Source organism: Ursus arctos, unplaced genomic scaffold (genome assembly GCF_023065955.2).
Source record: "Ursus arctos isolate Adak ecotype North America unplaced genomic scaffold, UrsArc2.0 scaffold_14, whole genome shotgun sequence".
NCBI lineage: Eukaryota > Metazoa > Chordata > Mammalia > Carnivora > Ursidae > Ursus > Ursus arctos.
The window spans coordinates 20,709,861-20,726,048 of record NW_026622808.1 but is presented as its reverse complement, the minus strand read 5'-3'; the positions used below and the strand labels follow the sequence as shown (position 1 = coordinate 20,726,048).

General features: G+C 53.9%; 1 protein-coding gene and 1 long non-coding RNA gene across 2 annotated transcripts in view; one reads left to right on the top strand and one right to left on the bottom strand.

Annotated features, from left to right (window-relative positions):
* The window catches only part of CACNA1A (calcium voltage-gated channel subunit alpha1 A), a 213,028-nt gene extending 209,588 nt beyond the window's left edge, over positions 1-3,440 (top strand). Inside the window, exons 45-47 of the mRNA XM_057311555.1 lie at positions 73-259; positions 585-835; positions 1,631-3,440. Of these exons, the coding sequence (XP_057167538.1) occupies positions 73-259; positions 585-835; positions 1,631-2,341 (1,149 nt within the window). The 3' untranslated portion in view covers positions 2,342-3,440. The remainder of the gene's footprint in view (positions 1-72; positions 260-584; positions 836-1,630) is intronic.
* Positions 3,441-5,204: 1,764 nt separating this feature from the next.
* LOC130543593 (uncharacterized) lies at positions 5,205-6,412 on the bottom strand. The gene is made up of 2 exons (XR_008959062.1): positions 6,300-6,412; positions 5,205-5,640 (listed from the first exon to the last, which is right to left on the bottom strand). It is a non-coding gene; the product is annotated as an uncharacterized LOC130543593 (long non-coding RNA).
* Between the last annotated feature and the right edge of the window lie 9,776 nt (positions 6,413-16,188).

The following is a 16,188-nucleotide window of genomic DNA, read 5'->3' as shown; positions in this document are numbered from 1 at the left end:
TGGGGCAGGACAGACCAGGACCACTTGGTGCGGGCCGCTGACCCTGGCCCGCTGGCCTGTCCACCCCCCCAGACCATCTCAGACACCAGCCCCATGAAGCGCTCGGCCTCCGTGCTGGGCCCCAAAGCCCGGCGCCTGGACGACTACTCCCTGGAGAGGGTGCCGCCGGAAGAGAACCAGCGGCACCACCAGCGGCGCCGGGACCGTGGCCACCGAGCCTCTGAGCGCTCCCTGGGCCGCTACACAGACGTGGACACAGGTGGGCTACCCCGCGGGACCCAGGAGACAGGAGGGCAGGGGGAAAGATAAGGCAGAGCAGGGCAAACATTGAGGGAGAAAAGGAGAGGCCTGGATGGGGAACAGGACACTCAGGACAGGACCGAGGGGCCCCAAGTTGGGCCAAGTGCTGCTCAGAGCCTGGGGACCAGACCCCCGAAGCCCACCAGGCCCTCCTCGGTCCAGGGGAAGAGGCCCCTCTCCAGAGCCAGCAGACCCCCTGGGTGACCTCCTGGGCATACATCCCACCCACCTACCCCTCCTTCACTGTATCTCTTTGTCTGACCCCCCCCCCCCACTTGGCCCAGGCTTGGGGACAGACCTGAGCATGACCACCCAGTCCGGGGACCTACCATCTAAGGAGCGAGACCAGGAGCGGGGCCGGCCCAAGGACCGGAAGCATCGGCAGCACCATCACCACCACCACCACCACCACCCCCCACCTTCCGACAAGGAGCGCTATGCCCAGGAGCGGCCTGACCATGGCCGGGCCCGGGCCCGGGACCAGCGCTGGTCCCGCTCGCCCAGCGAGGGCCGTGAGCACATGGCGCACCGGCAGGTGGGTGTGGCACCAGTCGCCCCTGACCCGAGGCCCTGGGAGACCAGTGCGGGTGGGGGGAGGTCATGGAGGGGCACACCAGATAGCCACTCTAGGCAGGGTCCTCCCTCTCCCCTCTCCCCGTGACCTCTGACCCTGCCCACCATTGGGGGTCCCCAAGCCCCAGGGGAACCGGGCAGGGGTAGGCACTGCCCCCAGCCACTCTGGCTCCCCACTCTGCCCCCCCAGCCCCCCTGCCCGCCTGCCGCCCCCTCCCCTGCCCCGCAGCTGCTTCCTCTTTGGTTGTGGATCACGTTTGAGTTTCTGGCCAGCGAGGTCCTCACGGCTCACGCCCCCGCTGGCTGCCTGCTGCCTTTTGCTTTCCTTTAACCCGGCTTCCGTTTTTGTTTCGATTATGATTTCTGTCCTCTGGACGCCTGTGAGTAATTTTTGAAACTTCTGCTATTTAACCCCGGAACTTACAAAACTCCATTTCTCATTTCTCTTTTCACTTTGTTGTGTTGGTTTTTGACTTCCCCTCCCTCCTTGTCTCTCCCTCCTCCTCCTCCTCCTCCTCCTCCTCCTCCTCCTCCTCCTCCTCCCCCTCCTCCTCCCTGTGGCTTGTTGCTTTTCTCCTTTTTTTCCATTCAAATGTCCTGTGTCCCCCCCTCCTCTTCCCGGTCCCTCCCCTGTCCCCTTTGGTTTTCCTTTGCCCCCTCCCTCTCTCCCTCTCGTCCTCTGTGTCTCCTCCGTCTCCTTCTGGTTGATTTTGTTGTATCTTTTTTTTTGATTTCCTTTGTTTCAATTTTCGTGTAGGGCAGTAGTTCCGTAAGTGGAAGCCCAGCCCCCTCAACATCTGGCACCAGCACTCCGCGGCGGGGACGCCGCCAGCTCCCCCAGACCCCCTCCACCCCCCGGCCACACGTGTCCTATTCCCCCGTGATCCGTAAGGCCGGCGGCTCGGGGCCCCCACAGCAGCAGCAGCAGCCACAGCAGCAGCAGCCGGCGGCGCGGCCGGGCCGGGCGGCCCCCAGCGGCCCGCGGAGGTACCCGGGCCCCGCGGCCGAGCCTCTGGCCGGGGAGCGGCCGCCCGCGGGGGGCCACGGCAGCAGCCGCTCGCCCGCGATGGAGCGGCGGGGCCCGGCCCGGAGCGAGTCCCCCAGGGCGTGTCGCCACGGCGGGGCGCGGTGGCCGGCGTCGGGCGCGCACGCGTCCGAGGGGCCCCCCGGTCCCCGGCACCACGGTTACTACCGGGGCTCCGACTACGACGAGGCCGATGGCCCGGGCGGCGGTGGCGGGGAGGAGCCCCGGGCCGCGGCTTATGACGCGCCACCCCCTGCGCGACACGCGTGCTCGCCCAGGACTCCCCGGGCCCCGGGCCCGGCCTGCGCCTCGCCTTCCCGGCACGGCCGGCGACTCCCCAACGGCTACTACCTGGCCCACGGACTGGCCAGGCCCCGCGGGCCGGGCTCCCGGAAAGGCCTGCACGAAGCCTACAGCGAGACCGACGACGACGACTGGTGCTAAGCCCGGGCGAGGTGGCACCCGCGCCCGCCCGGCCCCCCCACGCACCCCACGCACACGCCCCACGGGGAGGAGCCGCGCACAGGCCGCGGGGCCACCTCGCTGCCACCTGCCCAGCACACAGGGGAGGCCCGGGAGGGCCCAGGAGAGGACCTGCCGGACGACCCCGGACTCTGGAGGGAGTCCCCAGGACCCGGACACACCAGAGTGTCCCGCAAAGACCCTCGGCCGGAAAAGCCGCTCCTGGGCAGTGATGCGCCCCCCACCCAACCCCGACTCCCCCACCCACGACGGGGGCCCTCGGGGGCAGACAAACCACACAGCCAAGGGATTCGAATTAACTCAGCCATTTTTGGAGAACCTTGGGGAAATGGAAATTAAAAAAAAAAAAAAAAACATTTTTAAAAGAAAAACGGGGAGAAAAAAAATCGCTTCTATTGATGAGTTTTATCATCTCAATCGAATCTTTCCTTTCCCTGGTGAACGCGAGCTGGTGGCCCGTGTGTGGCGGAGAAGCCAGAAGTGAAGCCGAAACCCAGCGTCCCACACAGACCTCCACCAGACACTCACACCCCACACACGTTCTCAGACACACACAGGAGTGCTTGCTGGTTATACCAAACCCTACTATTACTGCCTGCAGAAATCAATTTAAAAAAATAAACAATTTTAAAAAGGACAAAAAAATTAATGATTGAGAAAAGAAGCATTTTTTCTGACATTTGGTCCTGCTTGAAATAACAAAAGAAAAAAAAAAACCACCACCACCGATTTCCTTTGCTTCTTTTTTCCTTTTTCCTACCTTGTTTGAAAACTGTGGGCTTGGGACTGTGAATTACTGCATGACATTCAAAAAGAAAAAAAAAAATAAAAAAGTTGAATCAAAGGGCTTTTGATTGGACTGGTCTTTATCCTTCTGCAAAGTGCTCCCCGGGCCTCTTTGGGGGAAGGTGGAAGAAGACCCTTTGAAAGTGTTTGAAAGTAGCTAAGAAAGCTGTGACTCTCTAGTCATCCAGTCTTTGCGACGTCTGGGTTGCTCCAGAGCCAGCAAAGAACAAGGCGGACAAGCTCTGTTCCTCACCGCGCTTGGTGGCCAGAGCTCTAGAAATCCTGGCTGCCTTAACAAGCCCAGGAAAGCAAAGGCCAAAGATGTTAGCCAGGTCCTTGCCAGCTGTCCTGGCTGGAAGGCGGAGCAGTCCCCCCACCCCACTGTCACCCCCTGGCGTCCACCCTCGGGCATCCAGGTCTCCGGCTGTCAGCCTGCCCATCAGGTTCTACCTAAAAGTAACCATTCTGGAAGATCAACCATCCTGCATGACCATCCTGCGTGATGGGGCCAGGGGGACCCTAGGCACCACCTGTGAGGCCCCAAGCAGAACTCCTATTGGAAACACCCTGGCAGTGGGGAGTGCTAGAGGTCAAAGGTCAGCGCAGTCCCCCCATGGGGGCAGGGGATGGTCCCTGGCCAGCTCAAGACGCAGGCAGCCGAGCAGAGGTACAGGTGGAGGTGGGGTTCTTACACAAGGGACTGACAGCCTTCCCTCTGTCCCCCTTCCAGCCCACCCAGGGCACCTGCCTGTACACCCCCACTCCAGACTTCCGGAAGCCGGCCCCACAGACGAAGATGCAGACGACTCCCAGCCTGCCCCCATCCCCAGGACCTCACCTCCCTGCCTAGTCCGTGAATGTTTCCGTGAATACGGGCAGAAGCTACAAAACTAGAGCCAGTGGGATTAGGAAGTCAGAGGGCTGTGTAGATTCAGGGGAGCAGAAGGCCAGTTATAACCCCTTGTTCAACTTGAGCTAAGAGGCCTTTCTTTGGTCTGAAAGAGCAGCTCCTGGTATCCCTAGAAAGGGCTTCAGAGAATCCCACAAAATCTATAGACACAGAGAGGTGGGTGGTCCTCGGGGAACATCAGGGTACCAGAAGAAGGAAAATCAGAGGCCAGGCAGTGGGAGACTAACCAGACATCTACCACACCCCAAATTTTGGGTCAGTCATTGGACCCTGAGAAGCTTGGCACCACCACCCTCCCTAAAACCACTCCCAACTCAGCTCCAGCCTCACTGGCTGTGTGACCTTAGGAAAGTAACTTAACCTTTCTGTGCCTCTGTTCTTCCATCTGTGAAATAATAAGACTATTTACGAAAATTAAATGCATCATTCTACATCAGCCGCCAGCAAACTTTGCCTTAAAGGATCAGAGTAATATTTTCAGCTTTGTGACCCAATCTCTGTTGCAACTCTTCAACCCTACCCTTGTACTAGGAAAGCAGCCAGAGATAACATGTTAACAAGTGAATGTGGCTGTGTTCCAATAAAACTTTATTTATAAACACAGGCAGTGGGCCAGATTGGGCCCTTGTCCTACATCAGTGGTTCCCAAACTTTTTGGTGTCAGCACCTCTTTACATTCTTCTTTTTTTTTTTTTAAGATTGTATTTATTTATTTGAGAGAGAGAGCGAGCGAACAGGGGGAGGAGCAGAGGGAGAGGGACAAGCCAACTGACTCCATGTTGAGTTTGAAGCCCGACATGGGGCTAGGGCCCACGACTCTGATATCATGACCTGAGCCGAAATCAAGAGTCTCATACTTAACCCACTGAGCCACCCAGGTGCCTCCCTCCTTCACATTGTTTAAAAAATTACTGAGGGCCCCAAAGCATATCTATTTATGTGGGCTATGGTTACTGATATTTACCACTTAGGAATTAAAACTGACAATTTTTTAAACTATGTATTAGTTTTTAAATCACAATCAATAATAAACCTACTAATCGTAAAAAAATAAAATAAACCTAATAGTAACAATATTTTTAATGAAAAATAACCACATTTTCAAGAAAAAAAAATCCATGAAAAGAGAGGCCTTGTTTTACATTTTTGCATCTCATTCATGTCAGCTTACAGAAGACAGCTAGGTTCTCACATCTGTTTCTGCATTCAGCTTGTTGCAATAGCCCTTATCTTCTGGAAGCTCGACCACACACATGTGAGAGAATGAAAATATTACAGGCACAGAACATCTTAATACTATTATAAAAATAGTTGGCCTTATGGACGTCCTGGAATGATCTCAACAGCCCCCAGGGGCCTCGACCCCTTTGACAACTGCTGGTTTCAGAACCTCACCTGTCCCAGAGCGAGCAATTGTTCACCACTGACATTATTACCATAGCACCAAAGCAGGAAGTTTGACATGTCTTGCTCCAGACCCCAAGCCTTGAGCTTACCTTGGGCGAAGAAGGCTGAGAGACTCCAGATGGCAAGGCAGGCAGAGTTCCTTCTATAATCATGGCATCTAGGAAGTGACCAGTCCAGCAAAAAGCAAAATAGAGGGTTTTGACTTCCTACCCAGGCAGGTTAGCCAATCACAACCCCTGCAGACTTCTAGACCAGCTGCCTGCCCAAGGCAGGGCTGGCCTCTGGCGGAGGTCCACCGCCCCTGGTGCTGAAGCTATTCAGGAGCACGCGGGCCCATCTGGGGCCAGGGAAGCCACAGCCACCTGTCCACGAGGGAACAAGGCCCACTGCCAGAGCGCCCCACAACCCCTGGACCCAAAGGCCAAACCTGTGGCTGAGTGCTGGGAAGCTGGACCCCAGGCCCCCACCTTCAGGCTGGAGCAAGTGTAAACTCCCCAGGAGACTCAGAGTGAGGGAATCAGGAGAGGAAGAAGCAGGGGGCGGCTTGGCTTAAGCCCTGCTCTCACATTCCCAGTCCCCGGCCTTAGCCACAACATCTGGAAAGTTGAGGAAAGGGCAAGGAAATGGAGACTCTGGAAGCCAGGCCTGCCATGCAAGTGCCCTGGGCAGCTCTCCTCCTGGGAGAAGTAGTCTGAGAGACCCAGGCTTATGACAGGTGTGCCCTCAGGGCTTCAAGGAACTGCTTCCCTGTAATCCACAGATTCCAGTTGCTATCTCTCTGAGCCTCAATGTTCCATCTGTGAAATGGGGACTTACCACTGTGTCAGGGAGGCGAACATTTCCTCTACGCTCTTAGATTCAGTGACTGGAGCCTGTGAATTAAACTAACAAATGACAGATTAATAGGGAAAAAAGGCTCACAATTTTTATTAATATTTACATGCATAGAAAATCAGTGAAATCCAAAGACATGATTAGACCCAAGGGTTTATATACCATTTTAACAAAGAAAAGGGGGTTTGGGGGGCGCCTGGGTGGCACAGCGGTTAAGTGTCTGCCTTCGGCTCAGCGTTATGGGATCCCAGCGTTATGGGATCGAGCCCCACATCAGGCTCTGCTAGGAGCCTGCTTCTTCCTCTCCCACTCCCCCTGCTTGTGTTCCCTCTCTCGCTGGCTGTCTCTATCTCTGTCAAATAAATAAATAAAATCTTAAAAAAAAAAAGAAAAGAAAAGAAAAGGGGGTTTGGGCTTCCAGGGATGATAAATTGTGGGGAAATGACTAGGAAATGTCTGGTGGAAACAAATGGAAGACAAGGGTTATTTTCATAAGGTCTGTTGATGATACAGACTCATCTTGGTGCCTCTCCCATCTTCAGTGACGAGTCACTCTTCTCTTCCTGATACAGGAGAAAAGGGGACACCTTCAAAAAGGGAAATTTATGTCACCTTCTTAAAAGGAAACATATGCCCTGCTTTTAGGTAGAAAAGGGGAGGACAGAGACCTCTTCTGCATCTCACTTGCCTTCAGCTCAAAATAATCCTTTTACTAAAGTGGCATATTTGGGGGTGGCACATCTGACCCCCTTCAGCTGCCATCAAATGACTGGCAGGGTGTGGATGGGTGACAACGCTTGGCTCGAAGACTTGTGGGAAAGCCAGATCTCTGTGTGGGCGCCAACCAGAGCACCCCAGGATGGGAACTACTGGTTCCTCAGGAACTCTGTGCAGCATTGAGGTAAAGGCCTGATTTTAGGGAAGCAACCAGAAGGAGGACGGGAACAAGACACCCAGCATTGGAAAAGCCTCACCAACACAGCGAACCAGCTATCTTACAGAGACCGGCGCTTAGAGGGATAAAACATATAAGTTAAAAAAAAGTAAAAGGAAAACAAACGGCTGAAAAAAAATTAAAGAAATAGTAGCAATATTGCTCTCCAAAGACCGATGTAACAAGTTACCACAGACTGAATGGCTTAAAACAACAGAAATGTATTGTCTTACGACTCAGGAGGCAAGAAGTCCTGAAATCAAGGTATCGGCAGAGTTGGCTCCCACTGAAGCCTCTGAAGGAGAATCTGTCCATAGCTCTTGTCTAGCTCCCGGTGGCTACTGGCAATCCTTTGGCGTTCCTGGGCTTGCGGCTGTGTCACCACAATCTCTGGCCTTGTCCCTGTGTTTGTGTGTGTCCTCTTCTGTCTCTTATGAGGACACTTCTACGGGGTTTAGCACCCTCCCCAATCCAGTATGATCTCATCTCTGTCCTCACCTTAATCACATCTGCAAAGATCCTATTTCCATATAAGGTCCCTGTGGTTTAATAAGTACATTTGGGGGCGCCTGGGTGGCTCAGTCGGTTAAGCATCTGCCTTTGGCTCAGGTCATGATCCCAGGGTCCCAGGGTCCCAGGATCCAGTCCCGCATCGGGTTCCTTCCTCGGCGGGGAGCCTGCTTCTCCCTCTGCCTGCCACTCCCCCTGCTTGTGCTCATTCTCTCTCTCTGACAAATAAATAAATAAAATCTTTAAAAAACAAAAAAAGATGTAAAGACATATGATTGTCCCCAGTTCCTGGTACAGATCTCCTAAAACCCTTGGAATTTCCTAAGTCATGGGAGTATCTTCTATCAGTCATTAGCCCCCCCCCCCTTTTTTAAGATTTTATTTTTAAGTCACCTCTAAACTCAACGTGGGGCTCGAACTCACAGCCCCGAGGTCAAGAGTCACATGCTCCACTGACTGAGCCTGCCAGGCGCCCCCATAAGGAGGCCCTTTAGATCACAGTTGAGTTTATGTTAATGAGATGACTTAGAGTGGGCCCCTTAGGTAGCTTCAAGATGGGGCTGGTCCCCAGACAGACCAAATCATTAGAGGGGGGAGCTTTGAGGCCCACCCCAACCTCTGACACCGTCTGTGTGTCCTACAGGAGCTGACTTCACCAGGAGCCTGTGTCTCAGGAACACAATTACTGAGATGAGGAGTCACCATACACTTGCCAATGTTGGCCATGGCTATGGACTGAATGTTGGTGTCCCCCCCAAAAAAATTCATGTATTATGATCTCATGCCCAGTGTGGTGGTCTCTGGAGGTGGGGCCTTTGGGAGGTGATTAGGTGATGAGGGCGGAGCCCCCATGAATGGGATTAACGCCCTTATAAAAGAAACCCAGGAGTGCTCTCACCCCTTCCAGAACGTGAGGACCCAGCGAGAAGGCGATGTCGATGAATCAGGAGGCAAGCAGACCCCGCCAGACACCAAATCTGCCAGCGCCTTCATCTCGGACTTCCAGCCCCCAGAACTGTGAGCAATGACTGTTATTTATAAGCCACCCGGTCCCCAGGATTCTGTTGCAGCGGCCTGAACACCTGCTGAGGGCCCAGTGCATATCGCTGTGGAGGATGAGGGGACAAGGACTGCTGGCCGGAGGAGCGTCTTCAGAGGGGGTGGACACAGAACCACTCCCATTCCACCCCTGCCCTGGATCTGCCATGACAGCCCCATCTGCTAAACGTGACACCCACATTCCATCTGGCCTCCTGTCCCTGCCCGGAATAGCAGCCCGAGCCCCTCTGCAGTCTTCCCAACGTGCCCACCACCTCGGGCCCTGTGAGCTTCCCAGAGCTCCAGGCCCCCTCCCAGCCTCCCACACAGTTCTGCCCAGGCCCAGCCTCCCCTCCCCCCACCACCCTGCTCCAGCCCTTAAACACGAGAAAGGCCTCACCACGCACAACATATCCTCCAAGACTACGTTTCCTCTGTAGAAAATGAGCTGGAGGGGGCCGTCCGGGTGGTTCAATCGGTTAAGCATCTGCTCCTGGCTCAGGTCATGATCCCAGGGTCCTGCGATCCAGCCCTGCATTGGCTCCCTGCTCAGAGGGGAGCCTGCTTCTCCCCCTCCCTCTGCCTGCTGCGCTCTCTCTCTCTCTGTCAAATGAGTAAATAAAATCTTTAAATTAATTAATTAATTAATTAATTAATTAAAGCACCCAGATTCCTTCTTCTCCAAAAAATGCTTCGTGAGCCCCACATTTCCCTGTAGGATCAAAGACCATATTGTAATAATCAGCCGATTGGACAACCAAATGGGACTCAGAGCCCCTCAAAACCGAGGCCTGGACCTTGTTCAAGGTGGTATCCCCAACTCCAGCCCCACTCCTGGGCCCCGAGGCGGCCCAGGGGAGCATTTGGTTGAGCTAAGGTTGCACCCGCAGGACGGGTCAAGGTGCACCTGATAGGCAGCGCCACCTAGAGGCCAGAAAGTGAATGGCTAAGGGGTGAAGGGGGTAACTGACCGGGGAACCTGGGGTGGAGCTAGGAGTAGAGACAGGGTTGGGAGTGAGGGGCTTAAAAGTACCCCTACTCCCTGCTCCAGAGACAGAAGCTGCACCAGCGGGGACATCACGGGTGTAAATGCCCGGCCGCTCTATGGGAAGAACTTTCTAATGACTACTCAGAACAGGGCAGATGGCTCAGGAAGATCAAACATTCAGGAGCCAGAGAGGCTGGCTGGAGTTGGAGGCCCAGTGGGTCTCCTTGTTTCTGCCTCCACTTTCTCAGGAAGAGCCCAGGGGAGGCGGGAGGGCGGGAGCAGAGCTCTGGGAGCACAGTGGGAGGAGGCGCTGGCTAAAAGGAGAAGTTGAGGAAGACACCTGCAGTTCAGAAAACTAAGGGCCAGAAACGTTCAATCACTTGTCCAAGATCTTGCCCAAAGTCACACAGGGAGATAAAAGGATGAACCTTAAAAACACACCCAGCTGATTTCCCTCCAATGAGCCCTTTTGCCTCCCACAGGGTGACGCCACGCCTCTCCTGGCTGGAACCTAGTGACCTCTTGCCCTGTCCATCATGCTGTGACCCCTTTTCTGGTTCTCTTGTCCTCTCATCCTAAACCGCTCCCTCCCAAGTGCTACCTCCCTGCCCAGGACCACTGGGCGTGCAAACCACTAAGCCACCAACCAGGAACAACAGTCTCCAGGTCTTTGAACTTCAGGTCGCCAAAAGTCCAAGGTGGCTCAAGCTTCGCACCAATCTCTATCCACCACCCCTCCCCACTGGCCAGGGACAGCGAGGTCTTGCTGCCTCAGGAACAGAACACAATCAAACAGAACACCCAGGGGCACCTGGGTGGCTCAGTCGGTTAAGCGGCTGTCTTTGGCTCAGATCATGATCCCAGGGTCCTGCGATCAAGCCCCACATCAGGCTTCTCCCTCTCCCTCTGTCTGCTGCTGCCCCTGCCTGTGCTCTCTCTCTCTTTCTCTCTGTCAAATAAATAAATAAATAGAATCTTTAAAAAATAATAAGACTTATTTAAAAGATTAACCATTTCAAGTGTTCAATTCCACGGCACATTGTACATTCACAATATTATGCAACCTATCACCTCTGTCTAGTTTTGAAATCAACCCTGTCCCCGTGGGCAGTCACTCCCCATCCCCCCTCTCTCAGCCTCTGGCAACCACCAATCTACTTTCTGTCTCTATGGAATTGCTTATTCTGGCATTTCACATGGATGGGATCATACAATATGTGACTTTTTAGTCTCGCTTTTTTCACTGAGCATAATGTCTTCAAGGCACACCCACGCTGTGGTATGTATGGGGACTCCATTCCTTTTTATGGCTGAAGAATATTCCATAGTCGGGATCCACCACATTTTGTGTATCCGTTCATCTGTTGAGGGACATCTGGGATGCTTCTACCTTTTGGCTGTCGTGAACCATGCTGCTGTGTACAAATATTTACCTGAATGACTGTTTCCAATTATTCTGGTTATATACCTAGGAGTGGAATTTCTGGGTCCTAGGATAGCCCTTTGTTTAGCTTTTGGAGGATAGTGAAATTATTATTATTGCTATTATTTTAAGATTTTATTTTACTTATTTGACAGAAAGAGAGAGCGCACAAGCAGGGGGAGCAGCAGAGGGAGAGGGAGAAGCAGGGAGTCCGACGCGGGGCTCGATCCCAGCAACCCAGGATCATGACCTGAGCTGAAGGCAGACACTTAACCGACTGAGCCACCAGGCGCCCCGGGGGATGGTGAAATTATTTTAAATAATACATTCATTTAATACAACAAATCCAAAATATAACCACTGAAACATGTAACCAACACAAATAATACTACGGTCTTTTACATTGTGTTCTAGTAAGTTTTTAAAACCCAACCTGTGTGTTTTGCGCACCAGCTATGCTTCAACAGTGCTCAAGAGCCACATGTGGCCCATGGCGACTGTCGTGGACAGCACAGGTGCGGTCTCGCACTGTTGGGATCATGCCTGGGGGCTCACCCCCTCCATGAGTGGCCTATCTGTGGGCTTGGCCTGGGGTAAGTCAGTGATGCCCGCACAGCTGTGGGGGGGGGCCAGACTGTCCTCCAATCCCTGTTCTGCTGCATCTAGCCCACACATGCACACATCCTGCTGTGAATGTGTCCCCACCCCACCCCCAATTCGTACGTTGACGCCCTAACCCCCAGGGTGATGCTATTATGAGGCGCGATTAGATCCCGAGGGAGAGCCCTTGTGAATGGGAGCCGGGCCCTTATAAAGGAGACCCCAGAGAGCTCCCTCGGCCTCTCTGCCTGGTGAGGGCGCAGTGAGAAAACGCCATCTCTGAGCCAGGGAGAGCGCTCTCACCAGATAGGTCACCTGCTGGCTCCTTGATCTTGGACTTCCAGCCTCCAGAGCTACGGGAAATCAAGGTCTGTTGTTTAGAAGTCCCTTGGTCCCCAGCATTTTGTTATAGCAGCTGGAGCTGACGAAGATACACCCCAACCTGGGGGATCAACACGATGGGAGTAAAATCGGAAGGACGTGAGGGCGCGTTGCCAAGCACGGTAGCACGTGATGACGTTACAAAGCAAGAAGATGGGCTGTGTGCCCCTGGGAGGAGGCAGGGGCCTTGGGAATCCCACAGAAGTTGCAGGCTGCAAAGGCCACTGCGGAAGGCCAGGGAGCCACCGTGGGCCTTCGTCAGCTGCCTGTGCATTCCCGAGTCGGGGGTCGGACCCGGGGCTTTGATGCGAAGCCCGGCCAGGGAGACCTCAAGTCAACAGGGCTGCTAGGGGATTGCTTCCTGGGGAGATGTCCCCAGCTTCTCAGGGCAGACCCGGCCAGCCCTCGGGGCCACACCAGGCCTCCTTCTGACTCATTCATCCTGGTGAGGACCCCGCAGTGGAGGCGGAGAGAGCAGCCTTTAAATATAGCTCGGCACCATCTGATGCTTCGGGGACTGATGGAAGGAAGCCAGGGGCCGCCCCTGACCCAGCCAGCCTCCCTCCACGCTGGGTTCAGACATCCCTGCCTTTCCGCCTTGCCGCCGCCCCTTCCCTCGCGGGCTCAGATGTTTGAGGCTCCCTGTAAACGTGAGATATAAAAAGAACCGTGGGGGGGGGCGGCCGGGGTGGGGAGGGGCCACTGGCTTGCTAAGAGATGCCGCCCCCATACTGCCCCTAGCACTGCAAACACACCCCCCGGAGAGGTGCAGGCGGGTGCCTGCTGCACACACTGTGACAAGCCAGCATTTAGCATCAGGCATAAGGAGGCCAGCCAGTTGGGGGAAAGCCAAGTCTGACTTTAAACAGGCCTCTCTCCTTGGCCAAAGCTGAGCCCCAGAAATTGCAAATTGTGCAAATGACCCCCCCCCCACCCAGCGAGGTGGGTTGAGGCTGCCCCAGGAACTTACCTCGAATTGAGGACACGGGGACATCCTGATAGGGCTCCAGCCCGGCACTGGCCCCTCACATGCAGGATGGCCCCGGATACAACAGCATCGTCCATCTGCTTTCCCAGTCCCACTGCCCCCAGACTCCACTTGCCAGCTACGCTTCTGCCCAGGGGGTGGGGGGGGCACCTCTCCATGCCCCCGGCTTCTCCTCTGCTTCCTCCACCCAGCCAGCCCCATTCTCTGCTCATCCACCCACCCATCCTGCAGCCCATGAGCGCCCCACACCCACCCAGAGCCTCCTGGCATCCACCTCCCGCCTCAGTCTGCCCACCACCCTGGGCAGCCGACCACTCCCTCGGCCCTCCCGCACCAGCACTTTCTGCCATTCCTTCTGCTCTATGTTGAGCACCAACTATGTGTCAGGCCCAGGCCCAGGAGCCCGGGATGCACGGTAGCGAGTAAGACGGCATTGCCCATACCGTCCAGTCAGATGGAGGAGGCAGAGAGCACATCCAGAGACCTACATCAACAAACTAAAGGAAAAAAGCATGGAAATAATGAATTATAACGAGGGTATACGCTGTGAGGAAGCAGTCCTAAGCACTGTAGAAAGGTCGACCTTCCTCAGAAGGGGAAGGGCAGGTGTCCGTGAGACTGAAAAGGAGCAAATTGAGAGGACCAAGATGCAAAGTGCATCCTCCTGGGGACTCTTTGGTCTTTATCCTGAGGGTGGTAGGGAGCCACTGAAGGCTCAGGAGAGCTGGCATGATCAGACTTCCATTTGTAAAAGCTCACTGACTTACAGACAGAAAGTGGATCAGTGATTAGCACAAGCTCAGGGAGGGAAAGGGGAGTTAGTGTTTCATGGAAACAGAGGTTCGGTTTGGGAAAATGAGAAAGTTCTGGAGATGGATGGTGATGATGGCTGCATGACAACGTAAATGTCTGCAAAGCCACTGCACCTTCACTTAAGAATGGTTAAAATGGTAAATCTTATGTGTCCCGTATGACAATTTTAAAAAGTAAAAATAAATGGTTACAATGGCAAATTTTTTTTTAAAGATTGTATTTATTTGACACCGAGAGAGGGGGAGAGAACACGTACAAGCAAGGGGAGTGGCAGGCAGGGGAGAAGCAGGCTCCCTGCAGAGCAAGGAGCCCGACGTGGGGCTCGATCCCAGGACCCTGGGATCATGACCTGAGCCGAAGGCAGCCACATAACTGACTGAGCCGCCCCGGCGCCCCTACAATGGTAAATTTTATATTATATATCTTTTAACACACGCACATACACAAAAAGGTCATTGGCTAAAGGGAAAACAAAACAACCCGCATGTCCATCAATGGACGAACGGCTAGACAGACCGCGGTCTAGCCGTACGACAAAGTATTCAGCCAGAAGAGAAACGTTTTGATTCACACTACGACGTGATGAATCTCAAAAACATGCCAACTAAAAGAAGCCGGACGCAGAAGACCACATGTCCATGATCCCACTGATACGGCATGTCCTGCACGGGCAAGTAGCCTAGAGACAGAGAACACACTGGGGGCTGGGACAGTGGGGACCAGAGTGGCGACTGATGGCTACAGGGTCACTTGGCGCGATGGGAATGTTGTGGAGATGGATGGGGGGGGGGTGGCTGGGCAACAGAGTGAAGGTGCTACACGCCAGGCCATTGCTCACATTAAAATGGTCAAGTTAGGGGCGCCTGGGTGGCTCAGTTGTTAAGCGTCTGCCTTCAGCTCGGGTCATGACCCCAGGGTCCTGGGATTGAGCCCCGCATCGGCTCCTTGCTCGGCAGGGAGCCTGCTTCTCCCTCTCCCACTCCCCCTGCTTGTGTTCCCTCTCTCGCTGTCTCTCTCTGTCAAATAAATAAAATCTTTTTTAAACAAATTTTTTAAATAAAATAAAATGGTTAAGTTAGGGGTGCCTGGGTGGCTCAGCCAGTAGAGGTTCTTGAGTCTTGATCTCAGGGCCATGAGTTCAAGTCCCACACTGGGTGTAGAGCTCACTTAAATAAATAAATAAACAAACAAACAAATAAAGGTTAACTTAGTGCTACATGTATTTTGTTGAAAAGGAAGAAAGAAGGAAGGAAGAAAGGAGGGAGGGAGGGAGGAAAGAAGGAAGGCAGGGAGGGAGGGAGGAAGGAGGGGAGGGAGGGAGGAAGGAAGGAAGAGGGGCGCCTGGGTGGCTCAGTCGGTTAAGCGTCTGCCAGCTGGGGGCAGAGCCATTACCCTGCGCCCCAGCTGTGCCCACCACCAGCCGGCCCATCCCAGTGCTCAATCCCGCTCCACTTTGAAGGCCCAGATGTCCCCTGCCCCTGGGGACCATCCTCATCCTCCTCTTCCCAGTGTGACTGCTGGTCCCCTGTGTGTCCCACAGCCACTCCACGCAGACTCCAAATCCCGGCCACCTCTTCACTGAGGAAACACGGCAGGAAGCCCCCAGTCCGAGGCAGGTTGCTGTTGGGGTCCCAGGCCCCGTAGGGCAGAGGGATCTGCAAACTTGCCAAAAGGGCCAGGCAGGAAATATTTTCTGCTTCATGGGCCAGGGAGTCCCTGTGGCAATGATTCAATTCTGCCACTTGGAATAAAAGCAGCCAGAGATGACAGGTGAATGAATGAGCACAGCTATGGTGTCAATAAAACTTTATCTGTGGACACCGAATTCTTCCATTGAGAAATCCTTGACATGCAATGTTGTGTGAAATCAAGGTGTACAACAGGCTAATTTGGTATATTTAAATATTGTAATACGATTGCCGTTGTAGTGATAATTAGCACCTGTATCACATCCCATAATTATCATTTCTTTTTAGTAGCTGGAATAATTAAGACTTCCAGTCTCTTAGTAAGTCTGGGGTTATAATACGATATTGTTGTCTATAGTCACTCCACTGTGCGTTAGCTCTCCAGGACTTATCTTCTACTCCGAGCCAGTTTGTACCCTTAAACAACATCTGTCCTGTCCCTCCAACTCCCTTGGACACCGAAATTTGAATTGCATCTAATTTTCACATCGTGGTTTTTCTTCCCCAA